Source organism: Equus quagga, chromosome 1 (assembly GCF_021613505.1).
Source record: "Equus quagga isolate Etosha38 chromosome 1, UCLA_HA_Equagga_1.0, whole genome shotgun sequence".
Lineage (NCBI taxonomy): Eukaryota > Metazoa > Chordata > Mammalia > Perissodactyla > Equidae > Equus > Equus quagga.
The window spans coordinates 62,972,259-63,000,098 of record NC_060267.1 but is presented as its reverse complement, the minus strand read 5'-3'; the positions used below and the strand labels follow the sequence as shown (position 1 = coordinate 63,000,098).

At 50.1% G+C, this 27,840-nt stretch overlaps 1 protein-coding gene across 2 annotated transcripts; it reads left to right on the top strand.

Annotated features, from left to right (window-relative positions):
* The first annotated feature begins 212 nt into the window (after nt 1-212).
* TRIM14 (tripartite motif containing 14) lies at nt 213-27,496 on the top strand. 2 transcript variants are annotated; one of them, XM_046673190.1, is made up of 6 exons: nt 213-447; nt 3,460-3,555; nt 15,591-15,824; nt 19,326-19,488; nt 22,497-22,589; nt 24,254-27,496. In XM_046673190.1, exons 1-6 carry the CDS (start codon nt 247-249, stop codon nt 24,787-24,789), a joined length of 1,323 nt encoding a protein of 440 aa, XP_046529146.1. In that variant the 5' UTR covers nt 213-246; the 3' UTR covers nt 24,790-27,496. The 2 variants fall into 2 exon arrangements, with proteins under 2 accessions (XP_046529146.1, XP_046529156.1); XM_046673200.1 differs by lacking the exon at nt 213-447 and adding an exon at nt 2,295-2,672.
* The last annotated feature ends 344 nt before the right edge of the window (nt 27,497-27,840 follow it).

Here is a 27,840-nt window from a genome sequence, read left to right as displayed (position 1 = left end):
GCTGGCTGCAGGGGCCTGCGCCCTCGCGGGGGCTGAGACGTGCTGCGGCAGGCGGGGCTGAGAGCACCCTGCTGCTCCGAGGGTGACGATGCTGCCGCTACCCGCCCCTCCCCAGTCTGCGCTTCCTGCCCTCCTGCCACCGAGCTGGGCTGGCCCGCGGCCGCCCCGCCCCACCCCACCGCTGAGGTTTCGATTCCCCAGGGGAGCCTCTCTCCGCTCTGGCGCGGCCCGAAACTGTGCGCACGAATGGCGGGCGCCGCGGCGCTCAGCCCGACGCCTGGGGGGCCCGAGGACGCGTGCCGCTGGCGCTGCCCGGAGCACGGCGACCGCGCGGCCGAGCTCTTCTGTCGCCGCTGCCGCCGCTGCGTGTGCGCGCTTTGCCCGGTGCTGGGCGCGCACCGCGGCCACCCGGTGGGCCTGGCGCTGGAGGAGGCGGCGCACGTGCAGGTGGGGACGCGGGCGGTGCGCGGGGCGGGGGGGCGAGCCGGGAGCAACGGACGGGGAGGGGCGTGCCCAGGGCCGCGCTGCCAGTTCCCCGTCAGGACCTGGAGCCCCAAGGCGGCCCAGAGGTCGTCTAGGCTGTCTCTGTCGACCTGTCATTCAGAACGAGAGACTCAGGCCCAAGGAAGGGCAAAGGCGAGCCAAGGCCGTTCGTTAACCTTCGGAAGAGGTGGGTTTGCGAGTGAGAACTTGGAGCCCCGGCAGGTACCCCATGTCCCAGAGCTCGTCCACTATGGCAGATCCACCACACTGCCCTTGGGCTGGAAGAAAATCTGCCTTTAACAGAGAGGAACGTCACTCCTTTAGAGAACAGCCGTGTCACCCCGGAAAGCCACACAACCATCTCCTCTGCTTCTCTCCCTGGAGTTCCCTGGAGGGGGCCGTGGACTGCCCGAGGGCCCGAGAGCAGACCCAAAGGCCCCTCTGACCACCCCGGCCCGCCCCTCCCCCTCCACACGCGCTCCAGTTCCACGCCTAACAGCCTGGCGAGCTAGGACGGCCATTTGATCCATAAGAAAAAGAAGACTCTGGAGGCGGAGGGGGGCCTTGAACCCAGCTGGACTGCCTCCCCGGGGCCCATTCTCACCTCGGAGCCCTCACCCATGCTTAATCCTAAGAGTGGCCAAGGCCTCCAGACTCTTGTTCCAGCCTTGTGGGCGACCCGTTCTGTGGCTCTGGTCAAATCCCTCGCCTCTCTGGGCTAGGCAGGCCCTCCTGTCTTTGATAGCCGTTGATGCTACCACTTCTACTGCCAAGAAGTCTTTCCGTTATTCACCCAGACCACAAGGACCTTTCCCCTACAAGGCATGATTTAGCACCATCACGTGGTGACAACCTTGGAGCTCCAAAGTAAAGATGGGCCCTGTAGGGGCCAGTCAAGCTAGTGGAGTCCTGGGTTCAAGGCCTGCCTCTAAGATCTTCCTTTTCTTATCTATAAAATGGCTGTAATAATAATGGCTCTGCAAAAGGCTGTTTTTCAGAGTTAATAAGGCTGCTTTCCAGAGATATGGCCAGTGGATCTCACAGGTAGGTCGGTTCACCCACTAGCCTATGCATACCCATTTTGCATCAGCATACCCACCCACTTATCTGTTTATCAATCATCCATCCATTCATTCATCCATCGTTCATTCATCAAACATCCATTCAGCACATACCTTGTGCCATGAGTCAAGGAATAGATCAATTCTTCCCTGACCTGGAGGAGTTCCCTGGCTGGTGGGGGGAGAACAAACAGTGACAATACACTGTGATAAGTGTTGTAACTGGGACCCAGAGAGAAGACAATGTGAACCAGGAACAGGAAGCCCAGGAAGACTTCCTAGAGGAGGTGCCATTGGAAGTGGCCTTGAAGGATGGGTAGGATTTTACCAGGTACCAAGACAGGAGAAGCACCTTGTGACTGGAGGGCACAGGCACCAGGAGGCTGGATTATTCTTGGGTGATAGACAGGAGCTAGACTTGAAAGCTTAGAAATCACAGTGGAGTAAGGATGTGCTCCTGAAAGTTGAGGCTATGGCTTATACCTGGGTTACTATCGTGTCCCTACCCCCACTCCTGCCTAGAATAAAACTGTGCTGGGGCCACCCCATGGCATAGTGGTTGAGTTCAGCAGGCTCTGCTTTGGCAGCCTGGGTTCATAGGTTCAGTTCCCGGGCACTGACCTACACCACTTGTTAGCCATGCTGTGGCAGTGACCCACACATACAAACGACAGGAAGATTGGCATAGATGTTAGCTCAGGGTGAATCTTCCTCAACAAAAAAAGAAAGAAAGAAAAGACAACTGTGCACACAGTAGCAAATGCTTGTTGGATGTTGAAATGACATCCATCTATTGAGCACTTACTGTCTGCCAAGCACTACACTTTGTGTACTGGTCAAGAGTAACATCAGAGCTCACAGGTCACCATGACAAATATGATAATAAGGAAAAAGTTTGAAATATTGCAAGGATTACCAAAATGTGACACAGACACAAAGTGAGCGAATGCTGTTGGAAAAATGGTGCTGACAGACTTGCCTGACGCAGGGTTGCCACAAACCTTCAATTTGTAAAGAACGCAATGTCTGCAAAGCGCAATATGAGGTATGCCTGTACCTCTCATTCTCTACAGCAGCCCTATGGGGTTATCCCCCTATTTACAGCTGAGGACACTGAGGTTTAAAGAGGTGAGTTCACTTGCCCAGGTCGCGTGGAAGTAGGGACGCAGACCCAGGAGGTCTCATGTGACTCTAGGGCTTGTGCTCATAACAACTTGCTCTCTACTTGAAGTTGGCAGCCCTTGTCACTCTGTTCAATTCAGCAGACACTTCTGGGTCACCCCTGGTCCTTATGGGGGAGCCAGGAATGGAGCAGGCCTGCCCTCAGGAAGATCCCAGTCGGCCCAGCGGCTGACCGTAAGGCCAGCCATAAAAAGGCTAAGATGGAGCTAAGGTCACAGCTGTCGGGGAGAGGGACACAGAGCAGGCCTTTGGGAAAATGGCAATTGCAAAGAGCAGAGATAGGAAAGGGAGCTGTTTCAGTTGGTTGGGAGAGGGGACCGTGACCCACAGGCCTCTCACACACGCAGGTCTTCTGGACACCTCCAAAGGGCCGCAGGCTCCTGCAATGCAAGTTCCCTGAGGGCAGCTCCTAGAACAGGGCCCAGGGTGTGTTCACGCTGTGAGCAAATGCCCTTGCCCTGACCACAAGCGGCTTGCCTCAAGGCCCTCTTTGAGGGACTGGAAAAGCAGGTCATACGCAGGATGGTCCTAGAAAGAAAGGGGGCATCCAGGTTGGGAGAATACCTGCTGTGGGCCTCTGGTTCCTGGTCACCCTCCAGCTTGCCTCCTGACTCTGGGCGAGTCGGCTGCCTTCTGGGGACACCTCAGCTGAGACAAAACGCGGGGTGCCCCGGGGGCCTGGTGATCTCGGAAGTGACCGTGTTGACTTTTTCCCTTACTCCTTCGCATACAGAAACTCACCCAAGAATGTCTACAGCAGTTGGCGACCAAGAAGCAGCAGCAGGTTGGCAACATAAACCAGATTGAGGACACGGCCGGGAGGCTCCAGGCAAGTCCCCGGCGTGTCTGGTTGACACGTTGCTCCCCCGCCACGAGGCTGTCCGCGTGCGGGGCCCGGGAGAGCCGACCGCCAGCCTCGGGGGCGCTCAGGCTCGCGGAGCCTGGGGCTTCTGTAATTCAGGGGGCTCTTCTCGAGAAAAAGAATGCAAAATGAGGGGCGAGACCCTGAAGGGACCCGCAGGGGAGGGGCCTGCGGGCGGGTCGGGTCGCTTCGCGGTGACCAGCCTCCGCGGAGCCGGGGACACCGCACCGAGCGCAGTCCGCGCGGAGAGACCGGTGCCCGCGCCCGCAGCCGCCTTAAACGAGCCAAATGCGTGTCAGGAACGCGCAAATGGCTCTGAGGTCTCTGCCAAGGCGAAAGTAGATGGAGTAGAAACGTATTCCATAAACACGCACTTTCTCCAGGCATCTCCTTTCATAACGATGTTTATTTAAAAGGATTTCTTGGTGGGTTTTAAATGGGAAGCTGGGGCTGACCCTAGTGTGAGCTGCTGTTTAGACTGTGAAAAAGTCGTGTCTTTAGGGCTTTATACATGAACTTGGCTGTTCCCTTCCCCTCTCAGCCTCAGCCGCCCCCTCGTGGAAGTGAGTCCCTGTGAGAGCCCCATGACCCCCTGCTGACCCCCTCAGGTCAGCCGGGGAGACCAGCTCCGCCCGTGGGACTAGCTGGCCCCTGGTCTTCCTGAGGCCGGCCCGAAGCCCAGGGAGGCAGGCGGGCCACACGATGGGCCCCTGATTGCCCAGCATCCGTGAGCTGTAAGGGGACTCCATCCATGCCCCTGTTTGCTGGGGACAATTGTGGTTTACATCTGTAGCCCTGGGTTAATTATTAATAATGTCATGAGCAGGACTCCGGGGCTCAGATGGATAAATCAGGTCAAAAGGATTTGGGAACTGAAAGTTGGCACACCCAAGGGAATGGGAGGTGCTTGGGCTGTGGAGCCGGAAGGACAGAGTCGGGGCACAGGTTCACCGTCGGCAGATCTGGGTGGGGGTCCCCAAGGGGAGAGTTAGGACCCACATGGAGAGCCTAGGAGGGCGGGCTTCAGCTTACCCTAAGGAGTGTTTTTCCTTCTTTTAACCCTCTCCTCAACACCTAAACTTTCTAATTTGACCTAATTACAGATTCACAGGACGTTGGGACGGTGGTACAGAGGAGTTTTTGTGCCTTTCACCTAGTTGACCCCAAGGGTTACGTCTTACATAACTGTAGTAAATATCAAAACCGGAAAATTGACAGTGTGTGTGTATGGTTCTGTCAACTTATCACGTGTGTAGATTCAGGTAACCGCCACCGCAATCAAAACAGAACTATTCCATCAGCACCGAGGTGTCCCTCATGCCGCCCCTCCCCCACAATCCCTTACTTCTGGCCATCACTAACTTGTCCTCTGTGTCTATTATGAGGGCATCTGAGAATGTCAGAAAAATGGAATCATGTGGCTGTGACCTTTTGAGATTTTTTTCACTCAACATAATGCCCTTGAGATTCATCCAAGTTGTTGCGTGTGTGGACAGTTCATTCCTTTGTATTGTTAAATAATATTCCAGCAATCCAGTAGTATGGATATACCCCTTTTCTTTAACCGATCACCTATTTTAGGACATTTTAGTTGTTTCCCATTTGAGGCTATTACAAATGAAGCTGCTTTGAACGATTGTGTACAGTTTCCGTGTGGCTATAAGTTTCTGCTTCTCTGGGGTGAATCCTGAGTGCTAATGCTGGGTAGTGTGGTGCTTGCATGTTTAGTTTTTTAAGAAACTACCAAACTGTTTTCCAGAGTGGCTGGGCCATTTTACATTCCCACTAGCTATATCTGAGAGATCCTGTTTCTCCAAATCCTTGCCAACATTTGGTCTTTTTTAGCCATCCCGATAGGTGTGTAGTGGTGTCTCATTGTGGTCTTCATTTGCATTTCCTCAGCAGCTAGTGATGTTGGCATCTTTCCATGCGCTGGTTTGCCATCTGTCTATCCACTCTGCCAGGAGGTCTCCTCGTGCCTCTTGCCGTTTCCTGATCCCATTGTTTGTTTTCTTTCTGTTTTTTCTTTTTCTTTTTCTCCCCAAAGCCCCAGCACATAGTTGTCTATCCTGGCTGTAAGTCCTTTTAGTTCTTCTTTGTGAGACGCCAGCACAGCATGGCCTGATGAGTGGTGTGTAGGTCTGTACCCAGGATCTGAACCAGCGAACCTCAGGCTGCCACAGCAGAGCACGCAAATTTAATGACTATGCCACCGGGCCGGCCCCTGTGTATTTTCTGACTGCTCAGTTTTGAGAGTTGTCTACACACAGTCATGCCTTGTGTAACGATGGGGATGGGTTCTGAGAAACCCATCGTTGGGTGATTTCGTCACTGTGCAAACATCAAAGAGTGTACTTATACACAAACCCGATGGTATAGCCTGCTGCCCACCTAGACTCTACGGTGCTAAGATTTTGGGACCACCACTGTCTATGTGGTCGGTTGTTGACTGAAACGTCATGTGGCACGTGACTGTATCTGGATAGGAGTCCTTTGTCAGACACGTGGTTTGCGAATGCTTTCTCCCCGTCTGTAGCTTGTCTTTTCATTGTCTTAACGGGTTCTTATGCAGAGTGAAAGGTTTTAATTTTGATGAAGTCCAGTTGGTCAGTTTTTTCCTCTTATGGATTGTGCTCTCGGGGTCATGTTAAAGAACTCTTTCCCTAACCCTAGGTCCCAAAGATTTCCTCCTTTTTTTTCCCTAAAAGTTTTATAATTTTACGTTTAAGTCCATGATTCATTTTGAATTAACTTTTGTATAAGGTTGAGGTTTTTTCTTTTATCTATGGATGTCCAGTTACTCTAACGCCATTTGTTGAAAAGACTGTGCTTTCTCTATTGAGTTGCTCTTGTCAAAAATCAACTGGCCATACTTGGGTGGGGCTGTTTCTGGATTCCCTGTTCCTTCCAGTGATCTGTGAGTCTGTCCCTCTGTCAGTGCCAAACAGGCTTGATTACTGTAGCTGAAAATAAGCCTTGAAATAATTGATGCCTCCCACTTGATTCTTTTTCAGAATTATTTTAGTATTTTAATTCCTTTGCCTTACCATTTAAGTCTTAGAATAATCTTGTCTATATCTACAAAAAGTAAACTTTGTGGGATTTTGGTAGGAATTATGTTAAGCCTATGTATCAAATTAGAGAGAATTGACATCTTTACTATGTTATCTTCCAACCCATGAACACAGTCTGTCTCTTCGTGCATGTAGATCTCTGTTTTCTTTCATCAGCATTTTGTAGTTTTCACCGTACAAATTCTATACATGTTTTCTCAGTCTTACACCTCAGTGGCCCTCAGAAGACAGTAAGAAAAATAGAATTAGTGGTTAGCATTTTAAAGTTGAGGTGTTTGTATAAAAATTTAGATGTAGAAAAGGAGGAAGGAAGATGTGGCCACCCTAGGCTTCCATCCCCAGATGGGAGCTGTGGGAGCTGAGCGACGGACACCCCATGAGAAATGCATTTCTCCCAGGCCCCCCCTGCCCACTGCCCCGCTGTGTTACCAGCCCGGCTCCTGTGAGCATTTACCTTTCAATTCCTGGTCAAGAAGCAGATTTTTAAAAATTCAGCCATAATCCTGCCACTTCAAGCCAGCCACTCTTCCCATTCTGAGATTGTTTTTCCGTGCATGGATATGCTTGTACACAGTTTGAGATATACTCTGTATATAGTTCTCACGTCACCTCCCGGCTGGAGGTGAGGCCTGCTGGTTCATTTCCTTGTGTGATTTGTCACTTGTATCATCATCTTGTCTTGGTAGGTATTTTCCGTGGTGCTCCGTTTGCCCTGGGTTGTGAGAGTGCCCCTGCAGAGCACTGTGGCATGACATCTGTGCAAGGCTCTGTGACTTCCAGTACTTCCAGCCCATTTTTGTATGAATTTTTCGTTTTGAGGTTCCATGAGCCTGGACTCCAAGCCTTCTCAGTCCAAGCCTGATGTCTGGCTGGTTTGTTTTGCTGGTGACTCTTTTCGCCCATGACCCTGGGGGGGATGACAGGATTCCTTGCCCCTTCCCCAGGCCGGTGGGTGGGGTTGTTCTGGGGCCTCGTTCATGGATGGAGTGGCTCCCTGTGACCTGGCCTGATGCAGCGGTCCCTTTCCCCGTTCCCAGCTGCAATGGGCCAGGTGCCCAGTGCCCCTCCTAGATGATCAGGCCCCGTGTGGGTGGTTGTCACACATACCTCCACCCCTGACCTCCTGGGGTCACTCAGCTCAGCTTCTGCCCATGGCTCTGCCGCCAAGTTGCCTCTTTGGTTTTGGCACCTGAAGATTTTCTCTTTATTGTCGTTGTTGCTTTGGTGAGGAAGATTGTTGCTGAGCTAACATCTGTGCCAATCTTCCTCTATTTTTTGTATGTGGGATGCTGCCACAGCATGGCTTGGTGAGCAGTGTGTATGTCTGTGCCCAGGATCCAAACCCCGTGAACCTGGGCTGCTGAAGTGGAGCACACGAACTTAACCACTATGCCACCGGGCTGGCCTCTTTTGTTTGATTGTGTGTTTGTTTCTGAGCTTGGTCATATAACTTTACAATCTGCTCATTTAAAATCAGCATTTCCACGTGTTTGAAGTAGGAAGCGAGATTTTCCATGCAAACTCCTTCTCCTTTACTGACCAAAACTATATGTCACTTTCTGTGTGGGGTTTTTGTTGTTGCTGGTTTAAGATCATGACACTTACCTGTGTCGTTAAAAGTTGTTTACTAATGTCAGTATGAGAGGTTGTATATTCCATTATATGGATCTACCATGATCCGTTAGGCCATTTTCCTAATGTTGAATATTTAGATTATTTCCAGTGTTTCAATTTAGTGTAAAAGAACACTGCAGGGAACATTTTTGGCACCTTGCTTTGTTTCCTTCAGGACACACTCCTAGAAGTGACTCGTCTGGCTCAGCAGGCACAAGTGTTGGTGAGGACTCTCATGCATTCTGCCGAACTGTGGCACAGAGGTCTGGGGCCACCATGCTGCCCAGACTTCTTCCATAGAGGCAGTCCTGGGAAGAGGCTGTTCGCCTGGAAATTGACCCATGAGCTAGATTTGTAAACAAATTAAAAGCAATAAAGTTCATATATGGTCCAAAGTCTGCTGTTCAGAAGTCAAAGACCAGGCCTAACTAACTCCTTTCCAGCAAACAGTCAAGAAGGACCTGGTCGTTAATCCCTAACCAACACCCGTGAAATGGTTTCCCTGACATCCTTGCTAATAGGCTGTTTGCTTCCCCATCCTGGCTCCTCAGGGGACCAACACATGCAGGTGGAGGGAAAATTCAGCACTGGCCCGCTGCTCTTCACTCGGACGGGAGGAGGTGACAGTGTGCAGCATGGTTAGGTTCTTCTTTCTGAATCTTCCGAGTTTTCCACAGTGAGCTTTTGATACTTTTATAAATGAAAAGTATATAAATATATATATTATATAAATAAATATATATTCAGATGGTCCCTGACTTACAATGGTTCCAATTAAGATTTTTCAAATGTACAATAGTGCAAGAGCAATGCGCATTCAGTAGAAACTGTACTTTGGTTTTAATTTTGATCTTTTCCCAGGTGTAGGGATCCTCTTTCCCGATGCTGGGCAGGGGCCGAGAGCCGCAGCTGCCGCTCACCACGCGACCACGAGGGTGAGCAGCCGACACACTGACACCCATTCTGCACCCAGACAGCAGTTCTGTTTGTCACTCTCAGTTCAGTCTTCAATAAATTACATGAGATACTCAACACTTTATTATAAACTAGGCCTCATATTAGATGCTTTTGCCCAACTGTGGGCTAACGTAAGTGTCCTGAGCACATTTAAGGGAGGCTGGGCCAAGCCAGGATGTTTGGTAGGTTAGGTGTATTAAATGCATTTTTGACTCAAGATATCAACTTACAATGAGTTTATCAGGACGTAACCCCTTGGTAAGTCCAGGAAGATCTGTGTGTAGGCATGTATACGTGTGTCTGTATGATATGTGTATGTATATATAAGGTGGTTACTGTCTGCTGAATGCAGACCTAGATAGGGATTTAGAATGCTCGGGCTGTCAGAGCTGAAAGGCCCTTGGAGATGTGGGCACCCAGGAAGAAGAAATAACCTGTTGCTGGTCACATAGGAAGGCACAGGTGGACCTGGGACCACAGCTGTATCCTTCATGGTCCACCCAGGAAGACAGAAACCACTTTGAGGGTTTGGGACAGCGGGGACGAATGCTGGGAAGGCTGACACAGCGTGGAAGAGGCAGAGAAGCCAGCCAGCGGGAGGCGAGGCAGCTGGCACCAGCAGGCAGCACCTTCATGCCTGACCGGCCGGGACAAAGAAAGGAGGTGGTATTAGCAGAGTGCAGGGGCCCCGGCCACCCAGGCAGGAGCTAGAAGCCTAACGGGCCTGTCCTGTGGGAGCTGGAGGATGGGGGGCTCGGGGATGCAGCCACTCGTGGAGATACTGGTGGGAGGGAGGCCCTGGCTGCTTCCTTCCTCTCACCTCGGACCTCCCTCTAATTCCTCCTCCCATTGACCAAACCCAGCCTGAAGGAGGATCCTGGAAATTGGGCCCGCAGGAGTCAGCCCCTCTGCCCTGCGGAGCAGAGCCGGTGAAGAGCAGGATGTGGACCTGAGGTGAAGGGGCCTAGACGGGCGCCTCCTCAGCCGGACTGTCAGGCCCTCACCCAGACCGGTTCAGTCTGGGATCCAGTTGCATTTTGAACCAGTGTGGCCCAAACCAAGCAGCATACTTCCTTGTTTCATTGCCAGAACTCTTTTTTAACTGTATTGCGGAATCAGCCTATCTGCTTACACTTTAAGTTTTCTTGTGGATGTTTCTGAACAGTTATTCCTGAGAGTTTTTACCATGTATGGTGTCGTGAAGCTTATTTTGTATATTCTTTACGAGGCGGATCTGTAGAAACTGCTTGGTTGGGAGGATATTTGCTGTCTTGGTTTCTATAGAAAGAATTGCATTTACATTTACATTAATTCCATTTACATACACTGCCTCCGAAACGCATTCATAAATCAAGGGTTTGGAACACCTTTTCTTTCCTTCATTTGGTCATTAAACAGAGAGATATTTGCGTCCAGGTTCACGGACCCATGGAAACCATGTTAAGTGTAGACTAATTCCCAGGCTAGCCCAAAGCCAGTTCAATCTGTCAGGCACGTGGTGGTATAAGCCAGTCTCAGCCCAACCACACTGCCTGGAACGTTGTGTGGGAAACGCAGGCTTCAGGAACCCGTCCCCTAGATCCTGCCAAACCACACGTTCCTGCCCCACTGAGAAGAGAGCCTTGCGTCACGGGGGAGCCTGCCGGGTACCAGGGGTCATTCCGCCGCGTGGGCTGTACAGATGTTTGGGCTGGGCAAAGAGGCTGGCCTAGGTTTTGTGTGTTTTTCCAAATGATTTTTGGCTTTATAATTGTTCTAGTAATACATGAACACGTGCCCATTTTAAATATTTAAATAGTGTATTAGAATATAGTATGGAACTATACATGTACAAAGTAAGAGTTTCTCTTCACCATCCCCTCAACCCCACATCTCCTCCCAAACATGATCACAACCAACAGACATTTAAATGCACCTGCAAACATACAGATGCATATATCCATGTATAGTTGTTGTTCTGTTATCTTTTACATAAATGGGATCATCCTGTATGTATGATTGTGCAACTTGCTTTCTCCACATGGTGTCTTGGAGAGCTTTCTATGCCACGACATATAGGTCCGCTGCGTTTGTGTGTGTGTGTGTGTTAAAATATACATAACAAGAAATTACCATTTTTACCATATTGAAGTGTGCAATTCAGTGGCACTGATTACATGTGCAATGTTGTACAACCATCGCCACTGTTTCCAAAACTTTTCCATCACCCCAAACATAACCTGTAACCATTAAGTAATTACTTCCCATTCTCCCGTCCCACCACCCCTGGTAACCTCTAATCTACTTCCTGTCTCTCTGAATTTCCCTGTTCTAGATAGTTCATAAACGTGGAATCAAACAATATTTGTCCTTTTATGTCTGGCTTATTTCAGTAGCATGATGTCTTCCAGATTTATCCATATTACAGCATGTATCAGAACGCTGCATTCTTTTTTTTTTAAAGATTTTATTTTTTTCCTTTTTCTCCCCAAAGCCCCCCGGTACATGGTTGTATATTCTTCGTTGTGGGTCCTTCTAATTGTGGCATGTGGGACGCCGCCTCAGCGTGGTCTGATGAGCAGTGCCATGTCCGCGCCCAGGATTCGAACCAACGAAACACTGGGCCGCCTGCAGCAGAGCGCGCAAACTTAATCACTCGGCCACGGGGCCAGCCCCTCAGAATGCTGCATTCTTTTTAATCACTATGTATTATTTCATTGTATGAATGCAGCATAATTTATATGATAAATATATGTATATACTTCCCATATTGAAAATTTTGCCCATTTTTCTCTATCACCAGCACTGCTATAGTGAACATCTTGGTACACAAATCTTCATGCCCACGTGAAAACATTTTCTAGGATCAATTCCTGCAAGAGGAAATGCTGCATCAAAGGCCACATGCATTTAAGGTTTTGGTGCTGTCAGACTGCCCGCTAAAAGTGCAGCCCCAATAGACACCACCACTGCAGTGTGCGAGTGTCGTTCCACGCGCCCTCACAGACCCCAGTATCGTCCATCGGTTCAGACTCTTCAGTCGGACAGCCACAATCTATTTCCTGGTTACACTGCTCGCTGTCTTGGTTGCTGGGGAGGCTGAGGGGCCTCTTCGTACATCTGTTGGCACTTGCCTGTCTTTAGCCCATGTCTGAATTCAGTGACTTCTTTCTGTCCCATGTGTTATGGACAGTAAACTTGGCACCGTTTGTTACCTGTTGTGTAGCTTTATTCACAGCGCTTTCCCTTTAGGGAAAAGTTCCATTTTTTATGTGAGCAAACCTGTCACGGCTCCCGTTTAATAACCATCTGGGTTTTGGGTTTCTCTCACAGAGGTCTTCCCTTCCCAAAGTTTTGGAAATAAAATTGTTTTGTATTTCATTCTAATAGGTTTATTATTTGGTTTTTTAAAATGTGTAGTGCTTTAATCTATTTGGATTTCTTTTTTTGTTTGTTTACCTTTTATTGTGGAAAACGTCAAGTATATGCACATATTTAGGTGCAAATCCCAGACATATCACTTCATCTGTAAAAGTTTCAGCATATTATGGGGCTGGCCCCGTGGCTGAGTGGTTAAGGTCGCACGCTCCACTGCAGGCGGCCCAGTGTTTCGTTGGTTCGAATCCTGGGCGCGGACATGGCACTGCTCATCAAACCACGCTGAGGCAGCGTCCCACATGCCACAACTAGAAGGACCCACAACGAAGAATATACAACTATATACCGGGGGGGCTTTGGGGAGAAAAAGGAAAAAAATAAAAAAATAAAATCTTTAGAAAAAAGTTTCAGCATATTATCTCTACAAGATAAGGACTCATTTTTTAAAACACATAACAACAGTATCATCATCACACCTATGAAAATTAACAGTAGTTCCTTGATATCATCAAACATCCAATCAGTGGTCACTTTCCCAATTGTCTTATAAATGTCACATCTATTTGTTTGAATTAGGAGTGAAGTAAAGTTTTCAAGTTGCAGTTGGTTGATGCATTTCTTAAGTTGATGGTTCTCGTATTCCTCTGCTGCCTGTCTGTCCTCTAAATGGAACCTTTAAGGCAGATTTAGAGGCCTGATCAGACGCGAATTTGCGTTTTTTGGCAAGACTACTTCGTAGGTGAGGTTCTGTCTGAATTTATTTTTATATGTGGTATAAGATAAGGATATGACTTAAAATATTTTTCAAATACATGGTTAATTGTCTGTGTACCCATACCATTTATTGAATACTCCAGTCTTTCTTCCTAATAATTTGAAATGCCACCATTATCACACACACACATGTATTTTTCAGTTCTTTCCTAAACTTTTTATTCTATGCCCTTGATCTTTTTGTCTGTCCCTAACCCACATGGTTTTAAGTCCTTTAGCTTTGCAGTTTGATGTTTAATAAGGCAGCTCATCCTTCACAGAACTTTTTAAAGCAATTTTTGGCTTTTCTTGTGCTTTATTCTTCCTCATGATAATTGAATATTTGTTTAATCTGCATGTTAAGACTTTTGGATTGCATTGACTTTATGGACTAATTTGGAAACAAATACTGTCTTTATAGTAATGAATTTTCCCAGCCAGGGATGTCTTTTTCTTCCACACATTCAGAGTTTTTAAAAATGTTTTTCAGTACAATTTTATTTTATTTATTATTATTATCTTTTTTAAAGATTGGCACCTGAGCTAACAACTGTTGCCAATCTTTTTTTTTTTTTTTCCTCCTTCTTCTCCCCAAAGCCCCCCAGTACATGGTTGTATATTCTAATTGTGAGTGCCTCTGGTTGTGCTATGTGGGACGCCGCCTCAGCGTGGCCTGATGAGCGGTGCCATGTCCGCGCCTGGGATCCGAACCGCTGAAACCCTGGGCAGCCGAAACAGATCACACTAACTTAACCACTCGGCCAGGGTCAGCCCCTCAGTACAATTTTATACTTTTCTTTATCTAGGTCTTTACAGTTTTTGTTAGGTTTATTTTTACATACTTTGTATTTTTTTCTGCTATTTTAAAAAGGATCTTTATTTCTCCAATTTGTTTCTCCAATTTTCCCATTGGTTATAGCTGGTACTTAGAAAAACTGGAGTTTTTGTTTGTTAATTTTTTTATTGTGGTCTAAATAGTTCATAACATTGTGAAATTTCAGTTGTACATTAATATTTGTCAGACACCATATAAATGTGCCCCTGCACCCCTGTGCCCACCCTCCTCCCCTTCCCCCTGGTAACCACTAAATTATTCTCTTTGTCCGTAAGTTTGTTTATATTCCACATATGAGTAAAATCATACGGTGTTTGTCTTTCTCTGTCTGATTTATTTTGCTTAACATGATACCCTCAAGGTCCAGCCACGTGGCTGCGAAAGAACGATTATGTCTTTTTTTATGGCTGAGTAGTATTCCATTGTATATATACACCACATCTTCTTTATCCAATCATCAGTCTATGGGCACTTGGGTTGCTTCCACGTGTTGGCTATTGTGAATAATGCTGCAATGAAGACAGGGGTGCATAAGTCTCTTTGTAGCATTGATTTCAAATTCTTTGGATAAATATCCAGTGGTGGGATAGCTGGGTCATATGGTAATTCTATTTTTAATTTTCTGAGAAATGACCATACTGTTTTCCACAGTGGCTGCACCAGTTTGCATTCCCACCAGCAGTGTATGAGGGTTCCCTTTTCTCCACAACCTCTCAAAAAAACATTTATTATTTTTTGTCTTGGTGATTATAGCCATTTTAATGGGCATAAGATGATATCTAAGTGTAGTTTTGATTTGCATTTCCCTGATGATCAGTGATGTTGAGCATCTTTTCATCCGCCTATTGGCCATCTGTATATCTTCTTTGGAAAAATGTCTGTTCATATCCTCTGCCCACTTTTTGATTGGGTTGTTTATTTTTTTGTAGTTCAGCTGTGTTACTTCTTTATATATTGTGGAGATTAACCCCTTATCAGATATATGATTTGCAAATATTTTTTCCCAGATGTTGGGTTGTATTTTCATTTTGATCTTGGTTTCCTTTGCCTTCCACAAGCTCTTTAATCTGATGAAGTCCCACTCGTTTATTTTTTCTTTTATTTCCCTTGTCTGAGTATTTGTAAAGATCCTTTTAAGGCTGATGTCAAAGAGTGTACTGCCTGTATTTCCTTCCAGAAGTTTTATGGTTTCAGGTCTTACCTTCAAGTCTTTGATCCATTTTGATCTATTTTTGTGTATGGAGAAAGATAATGATCTACAGGAAAGCTGGAGTTTTTATAAGTTGATCTTACACTTGACTTGCCACCTTGCTGAACTCACTTTTTAGAGGTCGTAATAATTTTTTTCATGTTGATTTTTCTGGACTTCCTGGTTGGCAATCATATCATCTGCAACTGGTTTTCTTTTTTAGGCTCATGCAGAGTCAAGTAAAACCTGGCTGACTGAAAAATTCAGTGAACTCAGATTACTTCTTGATGAAGAGGAAGTGCTGGCCAAGAAATTCATTGATAAAAACACGCAGCTTGCCCTCCAGCGGTACAGGGAGCAAATCAAGTCTTGTGGGGAGCAAATCGACGTCATGAACGATCTCTCCAACAGGGTGTGGAGCATCAGCCAGGAGCCCAACCCCGTACAGCTGCTGCAGGTAATAAGCCTGGGTTTCTGCCCTCACGGCCCACACCTGCCACCAGCATTGCCTCTCGGTTACAGTGGCATTGAACATGGCATTTACACACTGAGTAAATATGCAGAGAATCCCCTTGTCAGCATGGAGACTTCCTTACCCCCACGCGTGGTCAGAAAATATACACTGTTAGGAAGATAATACATACCTTGCACTAATTCATTCACATCGACAGCCACCATTTTGAGGACCTCTGTCTTCCACACACTTTATGTGTTTTAGCTTAAATATTCAAAAGAACTCTGCAAAGTGGATATTCTCCCCCATTTTACGAATGAGAAATTGAGGCTCAGGGAGGTGAAGTGATTTGTCCGAGGTCACACAGCTGGGAGGTGGCAGAGTGGTGATCAGAACCCAGGTCTGTCCAACTCTAAAGCCATGAGGCAGCCTTGCCCGGCCCTCTGCCTCTACAGTCCGAGTTGAGACACCCCTTCTGGAAAGGAAGGTGTCCCTTCAGCTCTGGAGCAGGCTCCAGAGCTGATCACAAAGGGGAGAGAAGGATGGCACTCCTTGGCCACTGGGCTCTGTCGGAGGCTGTTAGCTTATGCTGAGGAAGCGTCTAAGAAATGCCCATGTGAGATTTGTCGCTGTTTTAGTGAAAGCGTGTTGTTGAGAGCAGTGTTCCTGTCTTCAAGGACCCCTGGAAGAAACTCCTCCCTCGTGCCCGTACTCCTGTGCACTTGGATTGCCTTTCTACTCATGTAACTCTTCCTGTTTCCTTCTTTGCCATGGCTTCTGGGAAGCTCAGAGCCGAATGTGTTTCAATAGCTGGGCTGAGACTTTGTGGCGTACATTTTGTGCCTCATCTCCCTCTGGCTTCCTGCTTGCATTCTTATCCGAGAGTTGTCTTTGCTCCATTTTTCTCGCTGTACAGGAACATCTTGCAGTATTAGACAACCTTTGTGCTTTAAAGGCTTGTGGGACAAGGCAGGGTACAACTAAATAAAGGTGGCACTGAGTCTAACCACAGATTAGCATAGGCTGTGGCTGGGAAATAAGATACACAAATAAATCAGTCACTGCGAAACCAGTCAAGCCAGTCCCTGGTGGGTATTTCCACTCATGTGCCTTTATGTGGCCTTGGTCAATTCAGCCTGTGTTTCATTGTTTAGCTAAGAAAAAATAAACCTAACAAAAAGTTCTGGGCGAGGTACTCTCCTAGGCACAAAGGATATTGTACTTTAATAGGGGCAAGAGGCACAGAGGGGTACATCTGTTTGTTTCTTCTAAAAGAATGGTACTTTTTAGGGATAGCTAATACAAAAGGACTCTTCCATGGAGGAGAAGGTTCTTCTTCCATCATAGGTACAGTTTTAGGGCTGTGGCATCCTCTTTTTTTATTCTCTGGTGCCAGAGCTGCTGACGTCCATCATCCATCAGTCCTTCCTTGCATTTGCTTGTCCATGTATTCATCAGCTATGTGCTCAGCACCAGGCCCCTGCTTGACACGAGGAGCTCCTGGGTGGGGATACACGCTCAGAGTGATGTACAACACAGCTCAAGCAAGCTAGCCAAAGTGTGTCCGGGAGATGTCCAACTCTGTATGGGGGGTCAGGGAAGACTTAGGAGGAGGAGCTGGGTCTGGGATGTGGAGTATATTCCACTCACTGGGTATCTCGGAGAGACGGAGCAGAGAGGACATCCCGGGCAGACGGGAACCACATGCACGCTGAGAGCTTGGCAGGCTGGAGAGCCGCCTGGGTTCAGCCTGGCTGGAGGCAGGGCAGGGGTAAAAGGGAGGGGTGTGCAGAGCTGCTGCTGGCTTGGGAGGCCAGGGTTGGTTGATGAAGGGCCTTCTGTGCCTGGCCATGGAGGTTAGCCCTTGTCCTGTAGAGATGGGAGCCAGGCGAGGGTCCTGAAGCAAGAAATGACACGGTCAGTTTAATGCTTTAGAAAGGTCACTTTGGTGACAGGGTGGAAGATTCACTGAGGGGGCCAGGACTGGAGGCTGGAAGGGAAGTTGGGAGGAGACCCCAGCATCCAGGGGAGAGATGATGGGGGCCTGGACCAGTGAAGGGGCGGTGGGGATCGGGAGAAGCAGGCAGGTCTGAGAAAGTCAACAGGATTGGTGATTGGAAGTGGAGGGAATCCAAGATGATGGCCAGTCTCTGGCTGGAGATGGGTGGCTGGGGGCTGTTCTCTGGGTCTGCAAAGCCAGGAGCAGACGCACTCCGTTTCATTCACTCATTTATTCCATCATCGGTATTTACTGAGAACCTACTGTGTGCCAGGCCCTTTGCTAGATGCTAGAGTTACCAGGTGGTGGCATTTGTCCTTCATCCCCCTCCCCAGCCCCACACCCCACTCATCTGCCTTCTGGGCCAACCACCTGCCACCCCGGAGCCGGATGGGGCTTGGAGACCATCCCATAGCCCCCTCCCAAGGTCCAGCATCCTGCCTGGTGGGCCTGCCTCTGCCGACAGCTGAATCCTAGCGCCCCCCACCCCGAGGTGTCCATCCCTCCATCCCGGCGTGGGCAGCACTGCCCACCAGCCAGGACCTGCTCACCCGCTGTCTTTTAAATCCTGCCTGGGACAGACCTTCAGAAAGTGCAGACAGGGTTCTTAATGGCAAACAGTTACGAGAGTCCACTGGAACTGTTTTAAGCACGAAACGAGGTTATGAGAGTATCAGGCAGCTCACAGGGTCTCCAGGAGAGCCAGAAAGCCAGGACGCAGGCCAGGCCACACACAGGATTGCTCCCTTGCAGACCTACTGCTGCTCCTCTAGGCAAGAAGTCACAGCCACACCACTGACCCAGGGCACCGGTGCCGGAGCCTCCATCGCCGCTGTCCCCAAGCTCCACCTGTTGTCAATACCTCAGCCTCCCTTCCATATCCAGATCCTAGGTGGGAGGTGCCTTGTCCCCTGCCTGCACCTTGGGCGCGAAGGGGGCTGGGAGCATGCATTTTTCTCACTTCTACTTAGCAAAGCCGCACCTAACACAGGCAGTGTATTTAAAGGTGATGTCCAGGCAGAAAACAGGACAGTCCCCACTGTGGTGGCCACACCCCTCAGTCAGTCTTCCAGCTGCACTTCTCGGCCCTTGGCTTTCCTTTTGGGCTGTGGTTTCTGGCTCCCCCTTTTGGACATGCCCTGGGGTCCTTCCCCAGGGAAACCAGTCCCTCACTCTTTCTGTCCCCCTGTACCTCAGGCAGACCCCTGGCACAGGGCCCCTTGCGAGGTGGGCACCCAGCCTGCCTCCTCCCCCTGCCGCTGTGCCTGCACAGAGAGGGCCTGGGTGCACTGGCCGGCAGGAGCCTGCAGGGCCAGCAGGAGCCCTGGACCCACCCAACCTGCAGCCCGGGGCCCTCCTCCAGCCCAGCCACTGGGCCGTCTCTCCAGGCCTCTGCTCCCAGGGGCACAGCCTGGTGGGGGGCGGGGGGCTGTGCCCCAGGCCTGGGTTTGTTACGGGGGCAGTGGAGGGGCTGGGACAGGGGCTGACCCCGCCTGCCCTCGCAGGAGTACACGGCCGCGGAGCAGGAGATGCAGCGGCACATGAGCCTGGGGGAGCTGTGCCACCCGGTGCCCCTCTCCTTCGAGCCCGTCAAGAGCTTCTTTAAGGGCCTCATGGAAGCCATGCAGGGCGTGTTACAGACGCCACTGGACGTTCGCCTTAAGGAAAGTAAGTTGCTGTGTGACTAACCTCATGTCCTTTACTCCCCTGGTGCTTTTTAGCCCAGAGACAACTGCAAAGGTCACCACCCCACTCATGCCCTTCCCACACAGAGGCCCTTGGCCAGGCCGTCCCGGGCTCCTGGGCCTGGGCCCAGCCCACCCTTCTGACTCCCCCTCCTGCGACCACGTCCTGCCTCTCGAAGCCACTGCCCTGCTTCTGCCCCTCAATTGCTCCCGGGACTCTGCCACACCACGTCTTTGTCTGCTCTGGTCTCCGGGCTGGGATGGCCAACTTCCCCCACCTTCCTCTGCCTGGTCAAGTCCCACCGTCCCTGTGGGGCCAACACAGCTGTGCTCACCTGGAAAGCCCTTCCACGCCACCCTGGGCGTGCTCCCTCTCCTGGCTGTCTCCGCTTCCCCGCTGCCCCATCTCATGCCTGGGGGTGGTCACAGGCTGGATACATGGACCCCCTCCCTGCCTCTCGTAAGTGCCTGGAGGGCAAGAACCAATTGGGGTCCAGCTCTGAGGTCCCCACAGGGCGTGACACAAAGCAGGTGCTCAGAAACATCTGTTCAATCTTTCATTCACTCACTCATTCATTCGTCTCTGCTGTCATGATTCATTCAGAACATTGCTGAGACCCTGTTGAGGGCCAAGCACGGCAAGGTACAAAGCAGAGCTCCTGCCTCCGTGCTCACCCTCTTGGGGGAAGACAGACCACAGAAGAGTAGACGTCAGCGATGAGAGGTGCTCTGGGGAAAATAAAGCAGGATGAGGAGAACGGGGTGGCCCGGGGAGGAGCTGTCAGACAGGGCAGTGGGTAGGCCTCTCTGAGCGGACCTGAGGAAGCCTTCTGCGATCCCTGTGGGTCAGAAGGGCCGGAGAGCGTCGTGGCCACAGGCGGGGACTCTGGAGCCAGAGTGCCAGCTTCTCCCCCAGCCACCACTTCCTAACCCTGCCTTCTCGGGCCAGGCACCTACCTTGTCTCTGCTTGTTTCCACGTCCATAAAGTGGGGATGATGGTGTAGTGTCCTCTCCGGGGGCTGTTGCAAGGACTAAACGGGCTCTGACGTGCAAGGTGCCAGGCAGAGTGAGCCCTCTGTGAGCCTTAGCTGCTGCTGCTGCTGTCGTTACATCTGCAGGCAGGGCACTCGCCTGGTGCCAGGCATCGTTGCAGCCCTTCACACAGATCCGTCCAGCAGCTCCTCACAGCACCCTGTGTGGTGGGCGCCTCGCTAGCCCCATCTTACAGATAAGCAAGCTGAGGCTCAGAGACGTTAACTGACTTGCCCTAGGTTATACAGCTGGTGGGGGTAGAGGCAGAATTCAAACAGACTCTGGGCCCAGAGTCTGTGTTCTGACCCCTAGACTCCCAGGCCCTCACACCTCCCCTGCCTCCACGTGAGGCCATCATTCTCATGATCACAGGTGCTGACCCCCAGGAAGGACCCAAGGAGATGGGGGTCTCGCAGCGCCACTCCCTCCCGACCTGTGTGCTCCACAGAACTGCAGGCTCAGCAGGCCCAAAGGGATCCTGCATCTTCTCCCAAGCTGCTGCTGCTTGACTCCCAGTAAAGGGCTGTAGGGGAGGAAGAGAATTTCCCTACCCTCTGGGTCCTTCTGGCTGGTCTACAAATTAAATTGACATGAGACAGAATGACAGGAGAAAATCAAACAAAGCTTTACAACATGTATATATAGGAGAAACCCAGGAAAACTGGGTAACTCAGCCCAAATGGCCAAAGCTGCCACCTTAAATACCATCTTCAGCTAAAGACAGAGGAGGGTGTTGGGAGTCGGGGGAGTCGGTTATGGGAAATTACCAGGAAAACACAGAAAACAAGAGTACGCTTATTATGCAGATTTCAGTCCTTGCCTTCTGCGTTGATGAGAGTTTCTAGAGACAAGGTCAGCCCCTCTTCCTGGTACAGAGAGGGAGACACCTTTACAGACGGAGATTTCCCTTACAAATGTAAGTGTCTCTTAGAAAGGGTAACTTCTACTTGGTTTTCAGGGCTTTTCCCATGTCTGCAGTTTTTTAAAAAAATAACCAGCCAAAAATAATCCTTATGCCAGAGAGATACATCTGGAGGTGGCAAATTCTGATCCCCCACAGCGTTAAGTCCTGGCCCTTCTGCCACTGTGGCATTTCCTCAACCTGGCTTTTCCATCCCTGCTGCCCAGTTCCTGCTAGAGCCTCCGCAGGCCTCTGCCTCTGCTCTCACCTGCCCCATCATTCCCCACCAGAGAGAGCTTTGGAAATTTTTCTGCTCATGTCTAGCCTCAATCAGACACCTCCCATGGCTCCCCACTGCTTACATGCCACTCCTAACCCCCTGCCCTTCATGTTTTCGTTCCCGCTGTACCCTTTGTTGGGAAAGCCTCCCATCCTTGATTCTTGGTGTCCAAATCTTCCCCATCCCTTAAGGGCCAGCTGAGGGGCTTCCTCCTCCATGAAGCCTTCCCTGACCCCTCCAAGCCCCAGAGCCCTTCACCTCTCTTCTCTGTGACCTGGAGCACTCTCTGCCTCCGATGGTGGCTCAAGTGAGCCCCTTTCTCACCTGATTTACCTGACTGAGCTGTTGAAGACAAGGACCATGACTTGGGTCTCCCCTGACTCCCTCTCACCTGAGCGAGACCTGACCTTCTGAGGACTCAGCTTTAATTTCGTGCTTTCCATCTTTGTCCTGGCATTTGCCTTTCTGCCATGAGGTTGCTCCCCTCCTTGGCTGTGGATACACACCTGGAGCCTACTGTCTCCTCCCCAGTCCAGGGCTCACTCACACAGCCTACCACTGCCGAACTCACTTCTGACCTGGAAAGTGCGCTTCTTCCTGGATCTGAGCCTGTCTGCGAGTTTTCCTGTGGCTGTGAATATGCATTCCGTACTTAAATTTGCATGCGATTCTTGGGGAGAGATTATGCAAATCTCCAGTTTTGTGTCATTTTTAGTATGTTTTACAGTTTGCGCTCCTTGCGTGAGCCAGGCGCTCATTTCTTGCAATTCGTTACAGACATGAACTGCCAGCTCTCGGGCTCCTCCAGCACCAAGCCAGGCTCCTTGTTGAAAACAAGCCCCTCACCAGAGCGATCCCTCTTCTTAAAATGTAAGACCCCCAGGGCGGAGGGCAGGGTGCACAGTGGGGGGCGGGTCACGGAAATGGAGGCCCCCCTTTTTTTCCTAAGAGAGCCAACTTGGGTTTTTTAACCTTTATTATTAGTTTTTTAATACAGAAATAATCCATGTTCATTGTAGAAAAATTAGAAAACAAAGAAAAGCATAAATTAAAAGAAAATCACTCATAAATCACTGGAGAGCTTTAGAAATTCTGCTCATGTCTACCCTAGTAGACATGTAGTAGTCGATAACTACCGTGATTTGCCCTTTAGCTTTCTTTGGCATATCTATATACACACACAATGATAAATATTTAATATATCTTTTTTAAGCAAACGTGGTGTCATACTATATATACTGTTTTGTAATCTGTTTTCATTTACTGATATATTGTGAACATCTTTGTTCCCATTAAGAAATTATATAGCGAATGATGCTTCTTGTAGAAAATTAGAAATTACATATATACAAAATAAAACAATTGCCTCCTCCAGACGTAAATGCTGCTAATATTTTGGCATATATTTTTTCAGATATTTTAAAGGCATATATGTGCACAGATTTTTAAAAACAGGATCATATTATAGATATTTTTGTAAGTTGTTTTTATTTAACAATATGGCTTGAGCAATCTTCAGCTGCTGGATATACGGTCATTATACAAAAATCAATTGTATTTCCATATATTGGCAATAAACAATTAGAAAGTGAAATTTTAAAATCACATTATTTTCAGTAATATTTTTTAAAAACTAGGAATAAATCTAACAAAAGATATACAAAACCTCTCCACAGAAAACTCCAAAACATTACTGAGAAACTTTTTGGCAGTATCTACTAAAGCCGAACACCCACACACCCTATGATCTAGACTTTTTAAAAATTTCTTGTCTAGTATGTGGCATGATGCAACAGGAACTAGCTTTGGGAGTTTAAATCGCTGCCACCTTTCTGGAGGGCACTTGGGCAATATTTACCAAAAGCGTTGAAAACCACCATCCCCATTGACCCAGGAAGTCCTCTTTTAGAAATATATCCTAAAGAAATAATCAGATACTAAAGATGTAATAATATTAGTGTTTTTGAAAGCTTTTAGAAATGCCTATTTTCTTTCAGTGGGAGGGATAGGTTAAATTGTAATGCATCCATACGTCAAAATCTTAGGGTCGTCATTAAAATGCTCTTATAAAAGAATATTATTTGATGTGGTAAAATGTTCATAATACATTAATAAATTTTAAAAAGCAGATTACCCAAGAGCATGTCTGGTATGATACCAATGTTAAGAAAAACTGTAAAGCATCAAGTAAAAAGACAATTGGAAGGCTATACACCCGACTGTGATCAATGACAGGATTATTTCAATTACTTTTTCAGAGGTTGGCAATGAAGTCCACGGTACAAAATTCAAACGGTACACTGGGTGTACAGTAAATTTTCTCTCTTCCCGTGTCGCCCCAGCACCTCTCCAGAGGCGTTCGGGGTTAAAAGGGTGGCACTCCATCTCTCCGTGGGGCATGCCCGGAGTTTTCCCGTTTCCTGGGGTGGGCGCGCGCGCGGGGGTGGGGGGGGGGGGGGGGGGGGGGCGGTCCCGGGGGGCGGGGCGCCGCGCTGGCCCCGCCCACAGGCGTGGCCCGTGTCCCGCCCCCGCAGACGCGCGGACGCCCTCGCTGGACCCGGACACGATGCACGCGCGCCTGCGCCTCTCGGCCGACCGCCTGACGGTGCGCTGCGCGCTGCTGGGCCGCCTGGGGCCGGCGCCCGCGGCGCGCTTCGACGCGCTGTGGCAGGTGCTGGGCCGCGACTGCTTCGCCGCGGGCCGCCACTACTGGGAGGTGGACGTGCAGGAGGCGGGCGCCGGCTGGTGGGCGGGCGCGGCCTACGCCTCGCTGCGGCGCCGCGGGGCCTCGGCCGCCGCCCGCCTGGGCTGCAACCGCCAGTCGTGGTGCCTGAAGCGCTACGACCTGGAGTACTGGGCCTTCCACGACGGCCAGCGCAGCCGCCTGCGGCCCCGCGGCGACCCCGAGCGGCTCGGCGTCTTCCTGGACTACGAGGCCGGCGTGCTCGCCTTCTACGACGTGACGGGCGGCATGAGCCACCTACACACCTTCCGCGCCGCCTTCCAGGAGCCGCTCTACCCGGCCCTGCGGCTCTGGGAGGGCGCCATCAGCATCCCGCGGCTGCCCTAGGCCGAGCCCCGAGAGGCCGCCCTGGGTCCCGGCGGCTCCGGCCTCCCCCAACCCAGCCCGGGCTGGGCAGCCGCCTACTCTTAAGCACCCTCTCCCCACCAGCCAGGCCCTGTGCTTTGAAGAGTTCCTCTGCTGGGCTGGGTTCACATGCGCCCTACACACAGGCCCTCTGCCGCTGCTCTCTCCCCAGGCCTCCCCCCCGCCACCAGGACACCCATACTGCACTCCTTTCAGTCCAGGCGCCTGAAAGCACACCCCACAGGGAGCCGTGGCAGAAGGCACTATCCTCAGCCTCCCACCTCCTCGTGCAGCACCCAGAACGCCTGCCACATAGTAGGCACACAGTAAATATGTGAATGAATGGGAGTCACCCAGCCCTGACTCTTTATCCCTTGACGGTCCGTTGGGTCTGCCTCCTCTTCACTCTACAGCTTGTCCATGTCACCTCCTGGCCTGACCATCCTCCTCGTCCACCCTAAGCCAGAGGGCTCTCACACCTCACTGCACTGCTTAGAGCTATCAAGAGGTTCCCAAGGACTACAGGGGAGAAAACGAGCACTTTACCTTAGCATTCAAGGCTTTTCTAGTCTGACCCAAACGACTTATCCTCATGGAGTTCCTGCAGCTATTTTCAGTGGCTCTTCGCTCCAGAAGGGTGTCACACAGCCCCACCTCTACACTTTGCTGCTGTCCTCCCCGGGACCCCATACACACACAGGCAAGTCCTTTCTTCCTCCCTCTGCCTGTCTCAGTCTTCCCCGGGCTTAGCTGCCCCGGGAGGTCCCCCCAAGCCACAAGAACCTCTCTTACTGTCAGGGCCACGAATCTGCGACCTGTCTTTGCAACTAGATTGGAGGCTAAGAGCAGTTACGTCCTCATACCCTGCCACCCTCCCAGGCAGTGAGTGAAGGGCCAGCTGGCTATCGTTGAAGGGCAGGATAGCTCAGCTGGGAGGGCCTCACAGATCGCCCAGCCTGACCTCACTACATTTGGGGAGATTAAGGTCCTGAAAGAAAGTTGCTTCAAGTCCCCCGTGGTGATTAAGAGCTGGGCCACCCCAACCCCCAGGCAAGTGTCTGACTTGCCCCCTGGCCCAGACCTTCAGGCCCAGCTCTCAACCTGGGAGATTTTACTGCTCATTCATTTCTCAGGGGATGTTAAGAAAGCAGCAGGTGACCGTTGCTAAACAACCGCAGGCAGTTTTCTCAACTGTCATGGAATCCAAAGGAGAGGAGCTACAGTGGAGGTTGGGCGGCCGGCCCCGACAACCCCTTGCTCCTCAGATCCCGATGTTGCCAAGGAAACCCAGAGAGCCCCGCTTTCCAGAAGGAAGTGACGGCATCAAGAAGGCCAGCTCCTCCAGCAGGGAGGGAACAGCCTCTTTCCAGGGTCTGTGCCTCAGTCCTGAAGGCTCAGCGTCCTGATTTGTCAAGTTCCCCGGGGGGTTTTAAAGTTATATTGTGTTAAGTATCTTCTTAGGCGCTTGGCAGGAGGCCAGCAGTCAGGCGCGGAAATGCACACTGAATCTCCCTCCTGGTTTAACAGACTCTTGGTGCATTAATTGGTTTGAACCATATAAAAGTGCCAATTTCCAAGTTTTTGACCTAAAAATGGTACTTTCATATGGGGCAATGTAATACAAGTAGAAGGAACCTCAAAAGTGCCTTTAGTTCTAACCAAATCATTTAAAGCTGTAGCTCAGACAGCTGTCTAAGCACTCTGCTCCAGGAATCCTGAGGAAAGGGAACTTGATTCTCCCGGGGCGCCCGGAGCTGGATTCTGACAGGAGAGGGCATCCTGACAGAAGCCGATGGGTACACGTGACCCACATCCCTGCCAACCAAGGCTGCCCCAGGCCCCCGCCACGGGGCCGGGCACTGGCAGCACGTGCGAGTTTGTCAGCGCTGTTCTAATGCTTTGCTATTCACTCACTCGATCCTCGCATCATCCCTAGGAGGTAGAAAGTTACCCCAGTTCTACATATGGCAAAACTGAGGCCCTGAGGAGTAACTTTACCAAGGTCACACAGCTCACGGTGGCGCTGGACTCTGTGCTCAGGTCTGCAGGCCGTACGCCGTCTCTGGCGCCACCTGTCCTCTGGCCCCTCCCTTGTCGGGCCTTTGACACTTCGATTCGCCTGGTTACTCCGAGGGACTAGAGTCCACCTTTGGGTTACCTTCCTTGGGCTCTGAGAGGAGGTCTTACACCCAAAGGGGGATTTGAGAGTTTGCATTCATGTAGCAGAAACAGAGCTGGGATGAGACTGTAAAGGATGACAACTGGCTTTTATCACCCCCCGCTCTGGGCCAAGGCCTGTGCTAGTCAGGAAACTGCAGTTTTGGTCCACAATCAATTGTGACCTCTGCCCAGTCATTTTTACTTCTTAGAGCATCATGTGTAAAGTGGGGGTAATGACTCCACCTACCAGTGCTGTGCGGCTCAAATGAGCCATAGAGTATGAACCTGCCTTCCAAACCGCCCCGTGCTGCACACACCAGGCCTCTGAGCACCCCGGTGGAGCTCCGCTGTGCCTGACACGGTGCCGAGACAGCTGATGCTCCCCGTGGAAGGGTACTGATCACCTGTTCTCTTTCAGATTTGAATCTGTACAAATTTCTTTATTGATACAGCAAATGGCTTGCAGATATTTTCAAATGACGGCAATTTTCTAATATGTGGTTTGTTTTAATAAAATATGAATACTGTCCCTTTTAAGCATGTTCTTCGTTGGGAGTTCATGTTGCTTGAGTACGCAGCACCAAGGCCTGGACGCGGCCGTGCTCATCTGCCGCTCCCTCCACAACTTTCTTGTAGTAGTCGGTGGGTCCCTGATTGACCGTCTCCAGTGATGGGGAGTTCACTGCTTCTGATGCCTCACTAAGTTCTTGCTTATATGGCAACAAACCTTGCCTCCCGCTCTTCCTATCCGACATAGTATTACGTGGCTTTGGCATATTTGTGATGGTCCTTTAGCAACACTGAAGCCATTTGTGGTCACTTACTAATTCTTAGAGATTTCAGGGGCCCTTCCTTGCCTACTGCATCATCTCT

Excerpts from the sequence above, each read along its gene's own strand:
- TRIM14 (XM_046673190.1), top strand. The coding sequence starts at position 247 with ATGGCGGGCGCCGCGGCGCTCAGCCCGACGCCTGGGGGGCCCGAGGAC. Across the intron at positions 19,489-22,496 it reads GGACGTTCGCCTTAAGGAAA|ACATGAACTGCCAGCTCTCG; the intron begins GTAAGTTGCTGT and ends AATTCGTTACAG. Across the intron at positions 22,590-24,253 it reads GCGATCCCTCTTCTTAAAAT|ACGCGCGGACGCCCTCGCTG; the intron begins GTAAGACCCCCA and ends CCGCCCCCGCAG.